The 24,764-nt window shown below is 33.7% G+C and overlaps 1 protein-coding gene across 1 annotated transcript in view; it reads left to right on the top strand.

The window, feature by feature from the left end:
- LOC125055860 (nephrin) overlaps positions 1 to 24,764 on the top strand; it is a 434,287-nt gene that overhangs the window by 308,876 nt on the left and 100,647 nt on the right. Inside the window, exons 8-9 of the mRNA XM_047658511.1 lie at positions 5,346 to 5,490; positions 6,559 to 6,689. Of these exons, the coding sequence (XP_047514467.1) occupies positions 5,346 to 5,490; positions 6,559 to 6,689 (276 nt within the window). The remainder of the gene's footprint in view (positions 1 to 5,345; positions 5,491 to 6,558; positions 6,690 to 24,764) is intronic.

Here is a 24,764-nt window from a genome sequence, read left to right as displayed (position 1 = left end):
TTTAACAATCCCACAGAATTTGTAGTGACACAAAGTCCATGCGTGCCACGAGCGCTCTACAATTTATGTACCCCAAAGTATAAAGATAAGTCAAGGCAATATAAACGCAGGCGATAACGCGATAATCGCTGCATTATTGATAGCACTTGACAAATCGCTTACGCGAATAAAGCTTTCTGTCGCCTCTTAGGCTTAACGTAAATGCTGTATTTTGTACTGCTTTAACATTTTTATGTGAGTTTAAATCTTGTGCAATATATTGCTACATTTAAGGTCGGTTATGCCAGAGAGAACTGAGGCAACTGAGCAGAGATGTGGGCAGCGTGAGTATGTTATAAGGTCACTTGCTCATGGCGTTGCGACTGTATTAGGAGCTGAGTATAGGAAAATATATTCGGGAGCAAAAATGTGGTACATACTTTATTAATCTAAAGCATTTCTCTGTTTCACTTCAGCATTAACAACAATCTTACAAATAAATTAACTTCAAAACTTCTAAAATCATCATCATCAAATATATATTTATTTTTTAACTAGAATGTCGCTATTGGCTTTTATAGCTTAACTAGGGCTGTTATGACAAGCCTAGCTCGGCTGGATTGGATATCGTCAATATTTTTTTTAATGGAATCTTGCTGTTGGACTTAAGGGAATTTACAGCTTAGCTCGGGCTGTTTTGGCAAGAGTGGCTCAGCTGGAATAAAGCTCGGCTGGAATCGTCAAATAATATTTTTGTTGTTGACCTTAAGAGTCTTTACAGCTCAACTTGGCCTGAATGGGCGTTTTTACCGTGACTAGCGCAAGGGCCAACGGCGTCTCCTGTGAGACTCAAACCTTGGCTTGGGCCATCGTGGGATGATCAATCGCCTGAAGGGCAGGTCGAGAGCTCATCGTCAAATAAATGAAATCCCTAATAGTACATACTTCTATGGCATCGTTTCGCTATCGCGTTTTTCACATGCACAACGCCATCTGTTGATAAATATCTTCATATAAACATTATGAAACGAAGGTGTATTATAATAAATAATAGTTAAAAAAAACTAAAAAACACGCTTTTAAAGCACATCAAACTAAAAAGTGAAAAATAATTCCTAATTTAGGCTGAAAATGGTAATGAACAAAAAATACTGGTATTATTGTGAAAAAGCGTGGGTTGCTCTATAGACGAAAAATATGGCACAGAGCGCCCCACGCTTTTTCACAATAATACCTACCACAATAATAGTTAAAAAAAAATGTTTTTTCGGATTATTGCATTGTCATCGATCTTTGACAGGTGCGCAAAATTTGAATAAAATCTGTCCGTTTAAAGTGGGTCAAAATCGAGTCCGAAGGAGTCGGTTACATACATACAGGTGAAGCTAATATAAAGCGTGTAAAAACGTCATACGTTTTTAAGAATACAATACCATAAACTGGTACGACAACAAAGTTTAACACTTCCAAACGGAAGTTAGGAAATTCCGTTATGAAAATCGGTACCGTTTTATGCAGATCCTTATTGCATTCAGGTGCAAACCGAACAAGGACAGAACTCCTAACAAAGCCTTTGTGTAAAACTATAACCAAAACTGCTGTTTACGAACAACGAACGTAATTATGAAACTCCGATATCCAGTTTTGTATGATGCAATTAAATGTTTTTTGGACATTCACTGAACCTAACACCAAACTATATTTTTACAAAAGGATTATACTATGAAATTCATTTGATTATTTCTCAGTTGAAAATAAATTGTTAATATGATTGGAACAAATTAAAGTTTGGATTTTTGACAAATCCTTATATTTTTCTTTAAAAGTCGACAACAAACTATTGATAAGTTGATATTAATGTAAAACTACGCATAATTTTACGTCGAATTCGCGTCAGTTCAAGAAATACGATCTTGAGGTGAATGAGGAGATGCATAACCAGGCTTTGATCGTGACCGAAGACATGTGTTACCTCATCAAAAATGTTGTATAGCAGAAAGTGATTTAACGTGCAGTATCGCAATATTGGCGCTAGAGAGAAGAGGCCTAATGTGTAAAACTGCTATTCTTTTTTCGCAATGCAAGCAATAAAACATTTATGTATTTGCAAAAAATGTTATTTCTTTAATGAAATCCTAAATTAAGTTTAACTAAAGTTAACACGATATTATTAGACTGTTAGGCGGAACGAAGTTAGCCGGGTCAGCTAGTATATATATAAATGTAATATGTATATTATGTTATTTCAAAAGATCTCATTTTAATTCATGATGTACGAAATATTACATGGTGTTTGCTATATAATAGGTTTTTGGGTAACCATATTTATGTCCTGAGAAGTGAAAATTTAAACGAACGTTTTATACTTTCGTTTCTATATTCATAATATGTATACGTAGGTTTGATACCTTGCATAAAAATAATTTGTACTGTTTCTTTATTTATACATAAGTGCGTGCGTAGGTGTTAGGCCGCAATACTGGAGGCTGTATTTATCTGTATTGAATCGTTTAATCGGTTGTACACTTTATTCATCATTTGACTTGTTCAGTAATTTGTTATCTAGGATAACGTATACCTTTGACCTTTCAGCTCGATTCGAAATTGTAAAAAACATTCGACAAAATAAATGACCATTCAAAACCATTAAAATTACCGATAACAGCAAACCGATTAAACTTATCCTAGATATTATTAACACCGGAGAGCAATGAAACAATTATTCCTACATCAATGCCAATGCGGGCTACGCATAAACATGTCATACTCGTGAATGGATCATAAAATATCCATACAATAATTTAATGTTGATTGAGCGATGCGTCACGGCAAACACAATGTAAAATTTTGTTCGTCCCACTTGTTTTTAAGTGAACACCTCAAATTAATATCAAACTCATCCATCATTTAATCGTTTAACATATTTTCTTTATTTTCCCTCCTATCCGTCACTTTGTGTATTTTTAGCCAAAAAAATGCTTCTGGAAGCCAATAATTCTTAATTGTTTTTCTTGAATAATTACATTACATTAGGTTCATACAATATAAATAAAAAATAAATACACCAATAGCACTACTACCTTTTTAGGTCTCGGCCTCACATTTATGTATCTGTTTCATGATCATTTGGTTATCTAATAGGCAAGTAGCTGATCAGCCTTTTGTGGCTGACGCACGCCGTTGACTTTTTGGGTCTAAGGCAAGCCGGTTTCCTCACGATGTTTTCCTTTACCGTTCAAGCGAATGTTAAATGCGCACATAGAAAGAAAGTCCATTGGTGCACAGCCGGGGTTCGACCCTACGACCTCAGGGATGAGAGTCGCAAGCTGAAGCCACTAGGCCAAAACTGCTCATGCAATATGAGGTAGGCTAATATTGATCCGGACACGATGCATGGCAACCCTTTACTTCACCTAGTCTTAACTAAATGACGCGGGGCTTAGCTATCGAATGCCACAATTTCTTCTTGAATGAAATCTCGCTGTTGGTCTGAAAGGCCTTTACAGCTCAGCCTGATAATAGGTTTTACCAATACTAGCACAAGGGCTTCTCAAGCGCATTTGGACCTTGGTTTGAGCGTGGATGGGACACGTGCCTTAAGCGCGTGATGGAGAATGAAGTACAGAGCAAAGGTCGCCTTTCCCAGTGAAAGCAGTTTTTTTGAAATTATACTTCTTTAGGCGCGTTATGAAAAATTGATGAAAGTGAAATTTTACAATGCGCGCGCACCGTGACACAAAATTAACAGAATGAAGTTGCCCAGAAGATGCTACGGTATTGGACATAATTTAAAAAAAACATTCGAATAATAATATAATTTATGTTACACTTAATGTAAGAGAATAATAATAAATATTTATTTATTTAATTTTTCAAATGTAAACTAAACCTTATTGACTATAATGACTCCTTTTCCAGTCTTTGATTATTAAATTGTTATTAATTATTTGCATGCAATCAAAAACTATTTTTAATGATGCCAAAGAAGTATAACTTCTTATGCGCGTACATAGGTACACGCACGCTTTTTATTTTAGTATAGTACAGTATGTATTAACGCAGAGGTATAAATTTTTGGTACTGACTTCGAAAAAAAAACCCTTTATACCTATGTATATAAATAAAACATAATAACACTGAACACATTCTCTTCTAACTATAGGGCGAATTTAAGTATGAAAGATTATTATTTGATACGTTTTGGTGCATGTGTGGTCGTTTAAAAAAGGAATCTATCGTTAAGCATCAATGTAGCCTACATAGTCTTATCAAAGTGACGTACAAATTCAAAAGCCGAAGCGTTTGTGTTGTTAATTCTCGTGTTGTTAAATCATTTCAAAATGCATTCAGCAATAGAGCAGAGTAGTGGCTGTACTCTAACTCAACGCAGTAAGAGCTATATTTCAGTGACACTAATTTTGAAGCCACAGCTGCGTTGATAATCAGAATTATGAAGCCGCATCAACATAACGTGTTCGATTTGTTTCCCTTTAGAATTGTTTGCGATATTTTTTATATTGAAAATTGTGTAGAACATATTTTGTCTGTATTTTTTGTTTGATCTACTTTTATGTTTTTGGTGCACTATCTATTAGAATTATGTATAGTACAACTAACTTCACTATGAACAGGGGTGGGATATTACGGTATTTTAGAGATGACAATAAACTTAAAGGGCATGGAGAAAAGAGAATATGGGCAATAAAAAACAAAGTTAGTTGGTCAAAAGCATTTCTAATAATTTGAATATTTATATTTGAATTTATCTTTTTTTTTTATAATAGGGAGCAAACGAGCGTGCGGGACGCCCAAAAAGTTTTAGTTTTACTGGGTGCGTTGCCGGCCTTTGAGGGAGGAGCATACTTGATTTTTGAACAATTAGAAGTCGTATCTCTGAGGAAAGACCCCCACCGGGAGTCGATTCCACAGTTCGCTAGTTCGCAAAAGAAAATGTCTTGTGAAAGGGACTGTGGAAGACCTCCAGCCATCATCATCTCTCTATCTGTTATTAAATAAAGCAAAGTTACTCACTGTTAATATATAATTACATTACAGATATACTTACGGTCGCGATAGTAATAGAAAATTATATTTTAAATATGATAGCACTACAAAGCTTTTCTTTGTTATATTCACGAAACTTAATAATGTTTCTAGTTAATCATTACATTTAAAAATATAATACACCTGAAATAAAATAAGAAGAATGTTTGACCTTTACTTTTGTACACGAATATAGTTCCAAGACTTTATAATAAGATTATGTATTACCAGTTACTACTAATGCGATAGAATGATTACCACGATTATCCTACAATAAAAAAAAACATTTAAAAAATCTATTTATTATATTTTATTTGTTACAGGAGGAGTTACGAGACAACTTGACCATCAGTGTGATGAGTTTCGTACCCACTCTAGATGATGATGGAAAGCCCATCACCTGTCGAGCGGAAAATCCAAACGTAACCAACCTTTTTCTTGAGACAACATGGACTATTAGTGTCGTATGTAAGTGAATGTATATTATTATTAGCTATTTTTAACTCTGCATGGACATAGCTTTAAATATCAATTTATATAGACGGAGGGAAGAAGGAAGACTCACGATTAGAATGCCTCATTACAATACCTACCCTGAGTAGTATCGATAATAGACAATAAAAAGTTAGTGACCGCTGCTATAGTATATAGACATATATATTAACTTTCCTTTTGAACACGTTGTCTATTGATAAGGCAACTAAACAATTTAAAGTGAAATATTTTTTTATTTTTATTATATACATGTGTCTTTACTAAGACATCATGGAACATTACAATCTAGCCTAACTTAAGACTAATAAGTAATTTAAGTCTAACCTAATCTACTAATAAGGATGTTTACATAAGAAAGTGTCCAATAACACTACTTACAGTCTCTATTAAGGGGAAGACACTCTTTTCTTGTGTTCTATTTTTTTTTCTTTCACTAGTGAGTGTATTTAGTACTGACGTGCACTAACACTAATTCACTAGTTCAAATGGTTTTGTCCTTTTATGTCTTCTCACTAGGCCATATGATTGAAAGTGAAATATGATTCAGTGATCTACCTATTCATTGATACCAGCTGCATTTTTCTCCCTTCCTGTTTGTTGAAAATTTCGTTGAAAATTATATTTATATTTCAAAATATTCATAATAATAAAAAGACAGGGACCGCTACGATAGTATTTAGACATACATTTTAACTTTATTTGGCACTTAGTCTATTGTAAAAGTAACAATTTAATTTAAAATAAAATATGATTCAGTGATCTACCTATTCATTGATACGAGCTGCATTTTCCTCCCTTCTTGGAATTGGAACTTTCGTGTAAAGCCTAGTAAATATAAACATTTTGTTAAAACCAGGATTAATTATTTCAAAGGAATGTAATACATACATTTTCAATTAAAACTTATCACGTTCCCTACTTACTAACAACTATATACTTGTCTACAAGAATAATATATTTCTTTAAAACTCTCTGACACAAAGCGCCTCCTAAAGGTGTAACAAAAATGAAAACTGTAATGTTACTTTTGATTTATTTCAGATCCACCCGTGGTAAAATTACGATTAGGCAGTTCGCTGGCTGCAGGTGACATAAAGGAAGGTGATGATGTGTACTTCGAGTGTCATGTACGAGCCAATCCAATGGTACGGAAACTGTCATGGCTACATGATGTGAGTAATTTGATATTTTCATAACTTGCTTATTAAAAAAAATCTGTGGTGAAAGACTTTTGAAATGTGTAACGCAAATTAATAAGCCTCTTACGTCCCATTTGGCAATGGTAGATAGGATTAAAAAAATAATAAAAATAATAATAATATAAATAGTTTTGATAATAATTTCAAAACCATATGTTACTTATACCATACTTAAGTACTAAATATATAAATTACTTCAAATATAATATTCTATGTCTTGAGATAAGATACAGTTTTTGGTAACTGTTATAAAAAAACCAGTGGCGCTAAAACCTTATAGGGTTGAATCTGAAGATTGCTATATCTGTGTGTGTGATCGTGATCATTCTTATTCAAATACACACTTAACTTCATATTTAAGTAAAATTTTGTGGAACCAGCTGCCCACTGAAGTATTTCCAATCCAATTCGACTTGAGTCCTTCAAGAAAAGAGCGTACCAATTCTTAAAAGGCCGGCAACGCACTCGCGAGCCCTCTGGCATTGAGAGTGTCAAAAATATTTAAGTATATATAACACTAGAATTCGGACATACTTTAAATTCATGTAGTTTCTTAAATGGCAATAATTTGAAAAACCACGCCCTATCACGCGGTTTCGATTTGATAATTAACCAGACAACTTATACACAAACCCACGTAGTCCTGGAATACGTGGCTGTGGCTAACCAACGTACAGAAAACCTCGAAGCAGTGAGGTCGCTCCGTGAAGCTGGTGAATTGCCCAGCAGACTTTTGTGCTTCTGGAAGGAGCTAGTCTGGTTTAGTTAGCCAGGACTTTACACACAACGCACCTAATGAGAGTTAACTGAGTCTACCAACCTTTAACCTGTGTACAAACTTATAAAATTACTTAATTCACTAAACAATTTACCGTCGTAACTTATAATCAAATTGTACCAACAAACTAATGAAGAAAAACAAAACTCTTGTTAAAATGTTTGCTGTAATTATAAGATAGGGACTGTTTGGCTGGTCTAATGATATTGTGGAAAATGTCCAATTTCACACAACTGTATATCCTTACGTTCTGGGTTCAAATCTAATTAATTAACTTTTGTTTTAAATTAAATAGATTGTATGATCTCTTTTAATATGACGGAAAATTTTGATTTAAAATTTTTTCACTGTAATTTTCGCGTAAATTTAGTTTTTTATATTATATATTAAGCTTGAATAAATAAATACCAAAAGTCTTGAAATATTTCAGCTGAAGACTAGAAAATTTAATATTATAATTCGATTATTGAATTTCTATTTAAATACTTCTAGTAATAGATTAAAAATTTATAATTTTTACTCCGTAATTTTCGCGTAAGTTAAGTTTTATATTTATATTTCTTATCTTAAGCTTGAATAAATAAATAGCAAAAGTCTTGAAATATTTCAGCTAAAGACTAGGAAATTTAATATTATAATTCGATTATCGGATTTCTATTTAAATACTTCTAGTAATAGATTAAAAATTTATAATTTTTACTCCGTAATTTTCGCGTAAATTAAGTTTTTTTATTTATATTTCTGTGTCTTAAGCTTGAATAAATAAATACCAAAAGTCTTGAAATACTTCAGCTGAAGACTAGAAAATTTAATATTATCAAGAAACAATGAAAACGAACATGTTTTTTTATATACCAAATTATTTTTTTACGTTCTATATCGACCCCTTTTTTACCCCTATATTTTCTCTATATATTTTAACCAGTCTCTCCAGACAGATTTTATCTTTACGCACAATTATAAAGGTAGATATTTATGTGTCTAGAGACCTAAAAACGACGGGTAGATAATCCAGTTCGCTACGTACAGATTTTTATCACATCTCATATAAAAGGGTCACTCGTTCGAGTTATTTATTTTCATTCGCAATATAAAATCTTATACTAAAGCTCGGAGCTTCTAAAGGCGTTATCTAGGTCTTTTGTACCTGAAATAACAGTCTTTTGATATTCCCGTCTCTGCTTTGATAGTGGACAAAAGATTTACAATAACAAAGTGAGTAATCCATCGATGCTAGCAACAATCCCCGTCCTCCTCTCGGCACAGTAGCTGAGGGGAGGACGGGGAATAAAGTAATAGATGGCAGTGTTCGGTCCGATAATCGCTTTGTACCGTAGCTCGTGTTTTAATCAGCAATGTTCAGCCTGTTTTTTTCATTTTTGTTTTGCTTCACCCTTTCAGGGGCAATCAGCCGCTCGTTGTTACACGGATCGTGACGCGCATCACCGCACTTCCTCGTTCTATACTTTGTTTGTTGTTTTTTGCGACTGTTATCTGTTTTGTGAGGATCACAGTTCAGTATCTGTTTAGCTGTTTGCGATTACTTTTGAATGGTTGATCTTTTTGTTTTTGTTCACTTGTTTTCTGACTTTAATCCTAACATGGTAATCGTTTTGAAAAGGAAACTATATGTATATATAAAGCTTCATTACCGCGTATACATATACATTACCATTAGGGAGGTGATTTGTTTTTATAGTCCAAATTTGAGTTTTAATCCAAGGTCTGCTGATTTGAATATTTTTTTACCGGCCCGTCTAAACGGTGACTTCTAAGAATTCGGGTAACAATTTGGAGTTAATTTGGTGGGCTGAAGTTTTAATCCTAAAAACCTAGTTTATCCATCGCAAGAACATTATTTTATTACTAGCTGACCGGGCAAACGTCGTTTTGCCATGTTATATATTGCCGTTTATAATAAAAAAATAGGGGTTGATCGTAGAGGGGTGAAAGTTAGGGGTTGTGTGTATTTTTTAATGCTGTATCATAAAAAAATAAAAACAGAAAAATATATCTAAAAATAAAAAAAAATATTTAGGGGTGGACTTTTAACATTTAGGGGGATGAAAAATAGATGTCCGATTCTCAGACATACCCAATATGCACACAAAATTTCATGAGAATCGGTCAAGCCGTTTCGGAGGAGTTTAACCACAAACACCGCGACACGAGAATTTTATATATTAGATTAGTACATTGCATTGGAAATCGTTCTGCATTTTTGTCGTTTAAGCATCCATTTGTCCGGCTTGCGTCGACACGCCTCATTGTTTTATATGTGATTGTTTTTGAAAAATGGCCTCGTCCCCTGCGATTCGCTCGAATTAAAGCACTGAATTTACTGCTCTCGTTTGCAAAACATCGCCCGCTGGATTTTTACAGACAACAAATACCAATGTCCGCGTTTGTTTGTTCACTGGAAAGGTCTGTGTGTTGACACTTGTACTGCTGTACCATTGTAGTGTACGTTGTTTTTATTATATTTAAATAACGATTACGGTTTGTACGCGGTTGTTCCGTTTATGTATTTCGAATGTCTACAAATTAACATACAAGTAAATTTAAAGAGGCTTGAGGTACTTTCTAATATGTTTCAAATACAGTTTTTTATTGAAATCCGAAATAAGTTTTCCTTTATTGGTTTAGTAATTGAACGGATTATTTAGAGTTATAAAATGAAACGCTCTTTTCTTAAAAGGCCGGCAACACACTCGCGAGCCCTCTGGCATTGAGTGTCCATGGGCGGTGGTATCAATTAACATCAGGTGAGCATGCCCGTTTGCCCCCTGTTCTATAAATAAACTATCGGTTTTATAATGTTTTAATTAGAATTTGAAGCAATATCATTTTTAAACGCGTATCTAAAATAAATTGGTTATAAACATTTATAAGAACCCAATAATTTAGGAGGTCGTCACTTAATGGCGTAGTAATTATAGTCGGTAATGGAGGCGGTCATCTCGCGAGGGTCACTTAAAAGCTTTCTCGGCGCCGTTTCGCCCCTCCGCCCCAACGGACCCATATTTTTCGTTATTAACGCTAATATTATTTTATACTTCGAAAGACCTTTTTGAAATGAAAACATAACATACGAAATTTTCTTTATAATTACAATACTCACGTCCGACACATCAAATTTTGTGTCTGGTTTTAAAGTCACGCTGCTGCCGGGATCTCAGCGCGTAATCTGAAAGCTTTAAGTTTTGAGTTTTGACTCCCGTATTTAAAAAGCATATTCAATTTAGACATTCGGGAATCATATGTTGTACCAAATCTCGACTATAATAATTCTTACCCTGACTCAAGATGTACATGCTCCTTCCAAAAATTACGTTGTATTATAGAGCAGGAATAATATATAATAGCTCCCTTACAGACTGCGTGCGAGTATCATCTCCCTGAGGTCGTAGGTTTGAACAGCAGACCAACAATAGCCTTTCTGTGTATGTGCTCATTAAACACTCGCTCGTACGAAAAACATCGTGCAAGACCCAATAAATCGACGGTGTATGTCGAAGAAGGCTGATCACATATTTGCCTATCAGAAAAATATAACGAAACATATATGGAAAGGTAATGTAAGGAAATGAGCAGTGTTGGCCTAGTGGCTTCAGCGTGCGACTCTCATCTCTGAGGTTGTAGGTTCGATACCCGGCTGTGTACCAATGGACTTTCTTTCTATGTGCGCATTTACATTCGCTCGAACAGTGAAGGAAAACATCGTGATGAAACCGGCTTGCCTCGGACCCAAAAAGTCGACGGCTGATCACCTACTTGCCTATTAGATTAACTAACGATCATGAAACAGATACAGAAATCTGAGGCCCAGACCTTAAAAGGTTGTAGCACCATTGATTTTATATGGAAATTTAAGGGTTTGCAAGCAAGGGTTGTAGGCCTATACTGTTCAACACTAACGTATTGCTTATAAATATTTATAAATGCAACCGTTACTTACGAAAAAGCCAACATTAGTAAGTACGTACGCGACCTGACTGCAAATGATGTGAATTCGTGACGCGTTTTACGCGAAATAGAGTTTTAGCCATAAATCGTGATATTCAAGCGGACGTTTCCTGCCGTATATTTATATGTGGCAATCATGGAAAAACACTGCATATTTTATTACTAGACGGGGAATGCGTAGTTTTAATACTGAAATAAATCTTTAAAAAAATAAAATCAGTGGCGCTACAACCTCTTTAGGTCTTGGCCTTAGATTTCTGAATCTGTTTCATGGTAATTTTGAATCTAATAGGCAAGTAGGTGATCAGCCTCCAGTGTCTGACACACGCCGTCGATTTTTTGGCTCTAAGACATGTCGGTTTCCTCACGATGTTTTCCTTCACCGTTCGAGCAAATGTTAAATTCGCACATAGAAAGAAAGTCATTAGTCCACAGCCGGGGATTGAACCTACGACCTCAGGTATGAGAGTCGCACGCTGAAGCCACTAGGCCAACACCGCTCGAAATAAATCTTTACATTAGTAAATAATTTGCAATTTTAGATAAAATCGGTTTCCTTATTATTGGTATTTTTTTTAAATTAAAATTAAATTTAGGCACTGTCTGCTTGTCTGAGGTCAGATATTAATCTAAATGAGAACGGTGTACAAAAGTCATGTAGTTATGGTCTTAGGGTCAAGTTGTAGCTTACTTATTTGAAAATGTTGGAAAATTAAATAAAGCGTTTCTTTATGCTATATTTATTAAATTAATTGTAGAAAATAATGACTGTAGTTTTTTGTCACAAACAGGCAATAAGCTCACCGAGTGTGCTAAAGGTTCGCGAGTGCATTGTTGGCTTTTTAAATTGGTACGCTCTTTTCTTGAAGTAGTGCTTCAGTTGAATATTAAGTCTTAGACTTTCATAATATTAATTATAATTCGGAAAATTTAACCAGTTCTGCATTTTATACAAACGTCAATAAACTGATTTTGTTGAGTTTATCATGAAAAGCATAATGTGATTATTTACAAAACTTAGCAATTAACATGATACGCTAGCATTTAACACACCTTATCTAAGTTTTTACAACTATTTAGTAATAATATATACAAGAAATTCCTGTCGTGATAAAATATGACAAGTTAATGAAAAATGTTTTCAAGTAATACTGAAGAAACGTGCGACATGTTGGGAATGTGCGAACAAGTTGCTTATAAGTGCAGCGTGGAGCGACACTTATTCATACACAAGTTTGTCGGGACATTTTTCATTTGAGAAAACGTTATACTGTGTATTTAAAGTAGTCAGGTATTTATAACTCTCACATTTGATATGTTTTAAAGAAGTTTTTACATTATTTATTTATAAAATTATAGTGTTATTATTTTGTCACGCAGTGTATTCAGCTTCTTACGTTTCATGTGGCAATAAATTGTATTTAATTTTATTTATATATTTATATAGATGACCCATTGCTCATAGCCTTGGGGCTGATTGCAAATAACCGCAGAAAAAAAAAAAATAATATAGATGACCCGGTGAACTTCGTATATTTGTGTAAAAATCTTATATAAAATTGTTAAAACAGCTCTTTGGTCAGGCCTCATAATACAGATATGAAACACTGAAGTATGAAGTTTCCGAAGGCTATATATATAATTCTATAAATATATGACAACCAAATGACAATTTCTTATTTCTAAAAAGACAAATATTTCCCCGCTAAGTTTTTATTGAAAAATTCAATTGTTTTTTTTTAATAATTTCCTTTACTTATTATTTATGTTTCCGTTTAATCCTTCCCTAAACTTCCACAAAAATATTTCAAGATCATAAACAGGCAAATCTGTCTAACCATTACGAATTACTAAAGCAGTAGTTAAAGACTAAAGCTCGGCTATGGATAAATTTTATCTCATCTCACATTGAGATACACATACGAAGAAGTAAAACTTTTTGAGGAAACCGGAGCAGTGCCTAGAAAGAAAATTATCTTGATCATCACTTATTTGTGATACCTTAATACATAATTATCGAAACGGGTCCAGCCACTCATACTACAGTCTGCTATGATACATACATTTCTAAATTAATCTATATGACTAACAAGTAACAATTTTTTATTTCTAAAAAGACAAAAGACATCAATAAACTGAGATAAATCAAAAATTCTTAATGCAAGAATATTTTTGTGTTGAATTGATATCATCAGTAAACATCATTCGATTTTGATATTTAACATTAATTGTGAATAATGCCTGTAACAGTAATGTTAATCTGTACACGTATTTCTTCATCTGCATAGCAGCTCCTTTTCTAATTTAAATAAATAATTTGGAAGGTTTAATAATTGTAATATTAAACATTCAATACCGTTTTTACCGTACTACGTATTGAAGCTATTACATATGTATATCTGTTTGTCTGAAGTCACCCGAGGCGGTGCGTCTAGATTTCCCTAGACTACCCACTTTCATGGATCACTGGAGTGCTCTGTTACATAAATTGCTTTAACAATTCAACATACATCTTGGCATGAGTTGTATGTCAATTAATGGCTATGAAGTGCTGAAATGTCAATTGACATTTAAAGAAAACTTAAGTTTGTGTCAAACATGATTGTTCAACAGGCATTAAATTTGAGAAATCTTATTGATCTAAATATAAGTTCACCAGTTACATACACTTACGTTACATTGTAATATTCTTCAGGCCGATTCGGCTGCGACGGCTAAGCTTTAGACTGGCTATGACATAGTAGATGACAACAAATGAGTGCGCAGAGACACAAGTCCACTCTTTATTACAGACTATACTGCGATAGTACATGCGTCCAATATGATCGTAGTCAAAAGTCAAAAATCATTTATTCATGTAGGTAACACAATGTAGTGTACATTGAACGTCAAACTTCAAAAAATATACACCAAATGCTTCTAATTTTACATTTACTGCCAGTTCTCAAATCAAGGGCATAGAACGGAAGAGAAGAACTGGCAATAAACTCTCCGCCACTTTTTAATCGCCAAGTTTTTTGTTTTATACTACGTTTATAAGGAGGTGCAACCATTACACCATGTTCCACTTAAGTAATAAATAATAATAAAATAAATTAAACACAAAGATTTATCCTCTATCAGCAGGAGGGATGGTGAAATAGAAGCACGCACTTACATTCTCGTGGGAACAACACGCAAATACATATTACATAGTTCGACTATGTAATATGTATTTGCGTGACAACTAACATCACCACATACACGAGTATGACGCATGGCCAGCCATCGGCCCCCTCGCCGTATTTTAGGGAGAGAGACAACCCGACGCATGGACGCCGCCATAATATAGTAGTATCACGATGGCAGCTTTTTGTTCTTACCAGATGCTCTGAAAACCTTAGAAAAAATATTAATGTCTTATTTTTGTCCTCACCCAAATTTTAAATACATCAGAGACATTGGAGATAGTATAGTATCAAGTCTTAACATTAATTCATACATTTTACGTAATAAAATCAACCACAACCCTCGCTTAATTGAAACATTATAGAGCATTTCTCATTCAATATTAGCTCTTATCTCATAATAAGGCTTGTTTCAACAACTAACCCCTTCACACATAATGCTTTTTGCTCGACGACTCCCTTGAGAGGCGACCCGCAAAACACGTTCTAGCCTAAGAGCTGCTGGTTTTGTACCTCGTTATTGTAGTTATTGGTCACGTGGGGAACGGGTTTTAGACGTCACGTTTCCTCAAAATATTTTTATAAGCATATGCTTCGAAGTTTATGAAGGTGAAACTGGCCATTTGTTTAAAGATATTATTAATGATTAATAGGTAATGTACGTTACTAAGAATGCTTTTCTTAGTTGATTAGCACGTCGCCTGTCAAAATTGTTACAAATAAAAAATTTGACCAAATTCTCTTTGTATTAAATTGCATTTTAAAAGCATTTACAATGATAGTGAAGGCATCATTCCGCTTCTTACATCAGTGGAATAAGTAGCACACACTTAATATACTACTACAGAAGCAGTAACGTTTCCAAGATTCTGATATCATTTTTGCTGTTAAAATAAAAAAATATGTTTATTATGGAATATAAGATACGGGCATCACTTATTCTACGTCATTAAATTTGAATCTGTAGGCATCCCTCATCGGCAAAAAAGACAGAAGGTGTAGGAGAGATAAAGCCGGCGTAAAAATCTCTCGGTACTCTTTTAAAATAGAAAATCATCAAACAACACTTATTTTCAAACTAATATCGCAAATTAATTAGAAGTTAGAATTAGAAGAAGTGAAACGTGAATTGACAATAAATACCTTTCAATCATCATCTGACCCATCTTGACGTCGTTAATGACTGATTAAAGTGTGTATATTTTTAACATTTTATTGACTTTGACTGAAAAATCTGATTTGTGTTTTGAAATCACAGATTTTAATCAAGTTGCATCTGGTATATATAACTTTAATATAAACTGATTTTATATGCAGTTCTATTTTTATGAAACAATAATCAAAAAGTCTAAAAAAACAATATGAAATGTTAAAAATATTTGTATCTGGCTCTTAGTCTATCGTTATTATATAATGAATTATATCTCGTGTGCGCGTATTATTTGTTTATTACTACTCACGCTGTTAATGATCGCGAGATTTGAACCCAAATAAAGGGAACAAGGATTCTCTTAGACTAAGAAATTAATCTCTTAATTACTTTAAATGCATATTTGTTACGCAGTGTTATTTAAAAGTGTGCAATTCGCAACCCTATTGTCGTGAGTTTTTCGACATTCCAACTCGATTAAGAATTTCCCTAAATTAAAACTGGGTAACAATTATCTGTGACCATGCAAATTTTGTGCCTCTTTGCTAAGGCAACCAATGTCATGGAATATTTGTGTGTTGCAAGTACTTTAGTATAAGTTGCTTCTGTTTTCTTACATGAACTTATTTCTTAACATTACATGTTACATGTACAACATGTTAGTTTCAGCTCGACTGATATTTTCATTGACTGTTGTTATTTTACTATGAAAAGCACATATGAACAGATACGGGATAGTTAGATGAATTTTTGCCATTTGCCACGAAGGCCATTTGACGATTATGTACCAGTGTTGTAGCTTTGGTTTTCCTTAATTTCATTAATGTGAAAAATCTAGTTTTTTTAGTTTCTAGTTTTACTAGTTTAGTGAAACAAGTGCTGGTGCCCCTTCAATTGTTTTTAATCTATTCCATAATTCCGATACCACAGCACTTGAAGTTGCCCTCCTGCTCTTATAATAGTCGGTGCATGAGAATTATATTGTGATAAAGAGTGCTTATGTACTATGAATAATTATAATAATAATAATAAAGCCCGTTTAATTACCAATCATGGAAAAAAATATACAGATTAGATTTTTTTACATTATTTTTATCTTGTCATCCTATATATCCTATATCCTAGCTACCTTCAGTATCGTCGATCGTAACTATTTCACCGACTCTGTCTATGGCTTTCTTCCTCCATTCTCTTCCTGCTACCGCTTTTATTTCTTCTATCCACCTTTTTTTGGGGCGCCCTATTCTCTTTCTTTCAATTGGTCCTTTTCATACAGTTATCTTTAAAGTCCACATAATTACTTAGTCAATATATTGTGTTGCGTCTCTAGTTCTGAATTTTGCAATTATCGATGAGGAACGTTACACCAGCCTAATTCCTAGTCCTCGAATACTTCAAATAGCTTCAATAGCACCTTCTAATTGCGTTCTGGTTAGAACAGTGCAAGTTGCAATTTAGGAAATTTCAAATCGATTGTACTCAATAAATAATAAATATTTGATCAAAGCCCGATATTGTGTTAAGCAGATTACGGTTACAAGAGTGTTTATCATGCGATATAAATCACTGAAATAAGTAGGTAGTTTAGTGCAATCAAGGACTACACTAAACTACCTACTTATACCTTATATTATAAAGTTAAAAGATTTGTATTTTAATATTGGGTTGGGGAAAAAGTCTTTTCGCATTATAGTATGTATGAACTTGTAATAAAATCTCTTTGGCTATACTATATGGATCTGGCTGGTTTTGTTATCAAGGAATGTTGAGATATTAAAGAAGATAATTCCAAAATCAAATTAGGATAATGTTTGTTTTTTATTTATTTTTCGTACCGTCAAGATGAGTGAACCGAATGAAAAAATTCGATACATTTATAATTTTCCTCCAAAAAAGGTCGAAATACAACACAAGCCGCGAAAGAAATTTGTGATGTTAATATGGCCCTAGCACAGTGTCTGTGACAGTAGCACAAATTTGGTTTAAGCGTTTTCAATCCGGAAATTTTGATGTCAAAGATCCAAGTCGCTCTGGTCGCCCTGTAACGGATAAAATGGATGCCATGTTTGAAAAAGTGGAGCAAGATCGGCATATCAGTAGTTAAGACGTAGCTGAAGAACGGGGAATTGACCACAAAAAAGTTTTGGTGCATTTGGAAAAAACTGGGTACACAAAAAAGCTCAATATTTGGGTACCTCACGAGCTCACTGTAAGAAACCTAATGAACCGTGTACTCATTTTTGATTCTTTATTACGACTTAATGGAACCGAACCATTTTTGAAGAAGCTGATAACTGATGATGAAAAGTGGATCACGTATGACAAGAACGTGCGAAAAAGGTCGTGGTCAAAGGTCGGTCAGGCTTCCCAGACTGTGGCGAAACCCGGGATAACTCGCAACAGGGTGATGCTGTGTGTGTGGTGGGATTGGAAGGGCATTATTCATTATGAGCTGTTACCACCAGACAGTACCATCGATTTTGAACTCTACTGCGAACAACTGATGAGATTAAAGCAAGAAGTTGAGAGAAAGCGGCCGGAATTAATCACCAGAAGGGGTGTGGTTTTTCATCATGATAACGCTAGACCTCACACATCTTTAGCCTCTCAGCAAAAACTAAGAGAGCTTGGCTAGGAGGTGATAATGCATCCGACGTATAGTCCTGACCTTGCACCTTCAGATTTCCACCTGTTTCAGTCTCTTCAGAATTCTTTAGGCAGTTTCAGGTTAACATCACGAGAGGACTGCCAAAACCAATTGTCGCGGTATTTTGATCAGAAGTCCCAAAATTTCTGTAGCAATGGGATCATGTCCCTACCTAAATGATGGCAAAAAAATATCGAACAAAATGGTACCTACATACTTTAGTTAAATGTAAATAAACTATTTTAAAAAATGTTTTGAATTTTCTTAAAAAATGCGAAGAAACTTTTTCCCCAACCTATTATGTTTGTAACACAAACCAGGCGGCCTTATCGATTTCAAGTAACATATTAAATTTTTAATATGTTCTTAAAGAACAGGGGCAAACGGGCATGAGGCTCATCTAATGTTAAGTGATACCGCCGCCCACTCTCAATGCCTGAGGACTCGCGAGTGCGTTCCCGGCCTTTTAAGAATCCCGCTCTTTTCTTGAAGGACCATAAGTCGAGTTTATACCTAATTCTTAATTTATATTTATTCACAGGCTTAATATCAGCCGTATTGGCCTAGTAGCTTCAGTGTGACTCTAATCCCTAAGGTCGTAGGTTAGGTAGGGTAGAACCTTGTGCACCCATGGACAATATGTCTTAGTGCCCACTTAACACTGGCACTAAACATTATAAACAACAGCTAGAACAGTCCGTTTGGTTTTAAACATAAAATAATATTTTCATGAAAATTTATTTATGTTATATACTAAGTTAACAGAAAAATTCAGAAGGGAAACGTATGCAACTTAGCAAGTAAAATCATTAAATTTGCGAATGTTAAATTTAAATTGTATTTTAGTTTTGACATTTGATTTCATACTAATCATTAATAATTAAAAAATCGACTAACATTATCAAGTAGTAGTGCTTATCTATGGATCTTCGCAGAGTATTCAATAAAAAATTGGGTAAATATTCCGTATCGCGGCACCAGCGATTTTGAGGCTGATTTTCTTTTATGACTTTGTCATGAGTTCTCAGCACCATAACTAGTGTTGTTATGATGGCGCATGACCTTTTTTGACAAAAAAAATTCAAAACATACCCAAAACCGAATCAGAGCACCCCACTATCCACGTGGTCTTGTCTGCCTTACCCCTAGAATGTATATAAAAAATCGGAGGCGCGGAGGAAGAACAGCCCCTGCATTAGGCTTGAATAAAAGGCCTGTGCGCAAGGGCGGAGGACCTGCGGCAGCGCCGGAGCTATCCAAAAAACTATTATAATATTGTTCGGTTAGGTTAGGTTAGTATATTAATATTTTTTTTTATAAATTTAATTTTTTTTCATGCGTCATGACAATACTAGTTATGATGTTTACAGATCATAGCGCGACAAATTGTATCGCAGAATCCTATCAAATTAATTATAAGCAAAAACAAACTCCAAAGCGTTAATTCTAATTACCAACCGAGCTAACATGTTCTCTGAAGGCGATGAAGTGAAAAACATGGAAATTGAATGAGAGGGAAAGAAGCAGTGTTTTCAAAGGATTATCGTTGTCAGACTTTGAATAATCCTCTTTGATGTCTCCGTATAATTTTGGCGCAATTCCTAACGAAACTCAGCGGGATGTTTTACCAATAATTTGAAGTTTGAATTTAGAAAATATGGAGATGAATTCTTGACTTTATGGAAATATTAAGGAGTCCCTTTTTAGAAACAAATGTGAAATTACGTCGAATTAATAAAAGTACTTAATTGTTACAACTTGAAGAGAGAAGGGAGTTCCTTTGTTAATAGAGTGTATATTGACTGAGTTAGAATTAAGTTAATGAAAGATATAGTTTCGACATAATTTCCATAAATTATTTGCAACAAGGAATTTTCACCTTTGTCGTATTGTGATTATTTTTCTAGACCTGAGTTTTGAACCTAGCTTTTCAAATAGGAAATCCGCCATCCTGAAGTTCGCACATCGTAGGGTATGTTGAGCACAATATAATGTTGAATGAATTCCAATATATTATCAACTATAAAATACGCTTTCTCTAAAACAAACCACATAACTACAAGTTCTGATCATGACTCAATAGCGCCACACTTAGGCTCAGACCGTTTTTCGGTAAACTTTATTTGACAAAAGTAGTAGACAAAGTTCGCTCCCGGGATCAAACCTACCGACCTCAGGTATCTTGTGACACATTAAATATAAAGTAATAAGTTAAAACGAGTCATGGTCTTCACTGCTTCCGGTGTCAGAATAATTCGAAAAATACAAAGACATTCTGTATATACCAAGTCGTCAATCAAGGAAATATTAAATGCAAAGAGGAGGTTTCGCCTCGCCCGGGCATTTTATTAAAATTCCTGACACCGTCGGCTTATGTAAGTACAGGGTACCTTTGAGGCACTCACGTATTTCACGATCTAAGGCTTTTGTCTTAAATTTTCCGAGCTGTTTGGGAAATAAATAATATTTTAATTTAAATCACGGACTCGAATGTTAACGGTTGGTTTTGTATACAAATGCAAAACATTTTATTATCAAGATAATTTTTTATTTGGTGAATAAAGTCAGCATAATCTATTAAATTTATCTATTATCATACAGGATTTGTATGTCATCTTATTTATATCCAAGCAATTGATTATTTAATCTTATAATATATATAAATTACATGTCACGTTGTTTGTCCGCTATGGACTCCTAAACTACCGAACCGATATCAATCAAATTTGCACACCGTGTGTAGTTTGATCCAACTTAAAAGATAGGATAGGACTTACATCTTAATTTATACCAGCAATATTATTTTATTGCATATTATTTGTTTATTATTTAACAGTCACAATTCTAACAGATGGCGCTGTGTTGAATGTACCAACCTTTCACATAAGCTACAATTTAATGGCATAACCACCAAAAAAGCATGGTGGCACCGTTTCCCTTTAATCGTTTACTACTATGTTATATAACAAAAGCCTTAGCCACAGCAACACTTAGCCGGCTCTGCTAGTATAAATATAATTAAATCTAACAAAAAATCACCCCACTGTATCTTTCTATAAACACTAGTTGATATAAATAACAGTTTGAAAACTTAAACATATATGACTTGAATAGCTAAAGAAAAAAGCTTATTTGTTTAAAAGCCTCCGGCGTTGCCTATTTATAAGGTGATCAAAGTGATTTCAAAGCCTATATGGCCAATATATTGGACTCCTCAAATTCAGTCTACCCGTAAATATGAAGACGTTTCTTTCAAAACAGTAACATTATGACTGTTATTTTCCGAGCTCAACAAATAAGTATCGCAATACAGCGAGGAAGCATTCCAGCATTAAATTTATTTTAGTGTTTTATTTATTTAATTATTATTACCTACAGCTTTGTTTATGATTCTAATTATCAATTTATTTTAGTGTTTTATAATATTGAGTGGCGGAGAGTTTATTACCAGTTCTTCTCTTCCGTTATACCCCCTTCATTTGAGTAAAGTAAATGTAAAATTAGAAGCATTTAAGGTATATTTCTTTTTTTGACGTTCATAAGTGTACATTGTGTTACCTACACGAATAAATGATTTTTGACGTTTGACTAATGAATTTAATTTATTCAAAGCTATAATTATAATATTATTAACAAAGTGAGTAGGAATTCTGAAACGGCTGACTATTTAGGTACTCGTCTTCTAACCCGAGTCCGTGGGTGACAGTTTCTCTAATAAAACTTATCACTCTGCAAACACGAAAAACATAATATCGTCATTAAATACCACTACTGTAAAATGAAATTCTACACACAATATCTTTGTATTTTGCGGTTCTGTCATCCAAGTCGCCCCAAAAGCTCCTTTTGTCGTTCGCTCTTCAATCTCAGTCTCAAATTACTGCCATCAATTAAGCTCTAAAGACGACCAAAACATCAGCCCACAGTATTAACTATGCACGAGACGTCAAAATAATAAGGCGAGACATTAATTTTAGCGAACACTGAAGAGAGAGATTACAAATAAAGCCGCCATTTTGAAAAAATATATATTTAAATGCCGATAAAAATAATTTAAAACGCCTTTTAGATTCTGTTATATAGGCTGGTGTAGTGTTGGCCTAATCTAATATATAAAATTCTCGTGTCACACTGTTCGTTCCGATACTCCTCCGAAACGGCTTGACCGATTCTTATGTGTTATTTGCATATTCAGTAAGTCTGAGAATCGGCCACTATCTATCTTTCAAACCCCTAAGTGATAAGGGGTGTCCACACCTAAAAAAAAATTTATTACGTGACATTATATTATTACAAGCCTAAATTTTTACCCCTCTACGATCAACCCCTATTTTTTAGTATAGTAGATAGTTATTTTTATTGAACTAAAATAATGTTTCCTATAAATAATATACTTAGCAAAACAACGATTGCGGGGTCATCTAGTAAGAGTATATTTTCTTTGCCAAAGGAGCTACGATTGAATGAAACCATTTCAGAACTGAGGCGTAAGAATAGTTTAGGAATAACTGATTTTTTACAAATACGTAACACTCCTTTTTAACCCTCATTATAGATCGGATATCTTAGAGTTCGTAACAAAAAAGCTCGACACAAGATATTGATCACCTCCTTAAAAAATCATCAATCTAATATATAAAATTCTCGTGTCGCGGTGTTTGTGGTTGAACTCCTCCGAAACGGCTTGACCGATTCTCATGAAATTTTGTGTGCATACTGGGTATAACTGAGAATCGGACAACATCTATTTTTCATCCCCCTAGATGTTAAGGGTAGTCCACCCCAATTTTTTTTTAATTTTTACATTAAATTTTTAATTTAATTTTTTTTATGATACAGCATTCAAAAATACATACAACTCCTAATTTTCACCCCTCTACGATCAACCCCTATTTTTTATTATAAATGATATACATGACAAAACGACGTTTGCCGGATCAGCTAGCTCTAGTGTAATATAAATTCTGTCTTATAAGCTAGTTCCTAAAACTAATATTATTATGTAATTAACACGGCGTAAGGTACAAAAATTTATGAAGTAACGAGAATAGTGCTAATTTATGATTTTTGTTTATGAACAAACGTTTATTACGTTTTCCATACACAAAAATGACAAAGTTTTCATATGAATACTTTGGTATTCAGGCCAGAGCCGACCCTAATTACACTGGGAACTTTATGACTCTACTCTAGATACCGTCTAGTTACATCTTGTCTGCCTATATCTGTGACAAAATATTAACTTTACTATCTTTGTATATGAAACGGTCTAACAGGACTTAAAAATCTGATTAAACGTAAAATATTTTTTGCGTTCTTGACTTCTTAAGTCATAATATATTATGTGTAGCATTCGTTCATGAGATTATAATTTAAACAATAAAATAAATTAAATAATACAACATTATTCATTTCAGAGTTGTGGATATGTGTAGTGGTGACAAAAGGGCAACTAGAATACAATTATCATATGGTACATGTTGCAAGAAAAAGTAGTTTTAGTGTTACATATAATCAAACAAAATTCGTATAAGACCTTAAGTGTTAGTATGCAATTGGGTGTGGCTGAGAGTTGTTATAAGCGTGCGCTGTGTCTGTGTTAGCTTGCTTATAATATAATATTATTTTTGATCCCGTTTCTTTTTAAGTTAGACAGAATTTATTTTTTATAATACATGTGTATCTTTATATAATTTTACGCTATTGTAAGGAATATTTTATTTATTAACACTTCGTTGCATTACAATATAAAAATTGAACATAATTGAATGAAAAGGTAACTGGCGGCCTTATCGCTTTCGAGCGATCTCTTCCAGGCAACCACTGTGAGAAAAGAAAAAATGTAGTGCAAGTGCAAAAATACATATTACATACAGTTATTAAGAAAAAAAAACTAAACAGGAACAAAAAATAGTTTAGTTTAGGTATGTATATAAGTAACTCCCGTAAGCTGGACCAACAAATAAATATATATTCAAGTACATGTCAGTCACTTACATTACTCGGCCCTTTGGTCAGAAGGGAATAATAAAATTAGATGTAATATTACTCAAGTAACATTATTTATAAGGTTTCATGTCACTTTCTCGACGTCTGTAGAATTCTGACGAGATTATATAACCCAATTATGTTATATGACAATAATGTATTTACCGTGTTTTAGTGACAAAGGAAAAAAGTAACTCTGGTATTAATTAATATTCTCGTACAATTACAAAAATATATAAATATTTTTAATTTTATTTTAAAACATTCCCAATCTACGGATTGAATCCCAAAAATTTACGAGTATAGTTTAAGTATCTCAAGTATTTTAATATATACGTACTTTAAAAGCCAC

Source organism: Pieris napi, chromosome 14 (assembly GCF_905475465.1).
Source record: "Pieris napi chromosome 14, ilPieNapi1.2, whole genome shotgun sequence".
NCBI lineage: Eukaryota > Metazoa > Arthropoda > Insecta > Lepidoptera > Pieridae > Pieris > Pieris napi.
The sequence above is the reverse complement of the archived record's forward strand: the minus strand, read 5'-3'. Positions and strand labels throughout refer to the sequence as shown.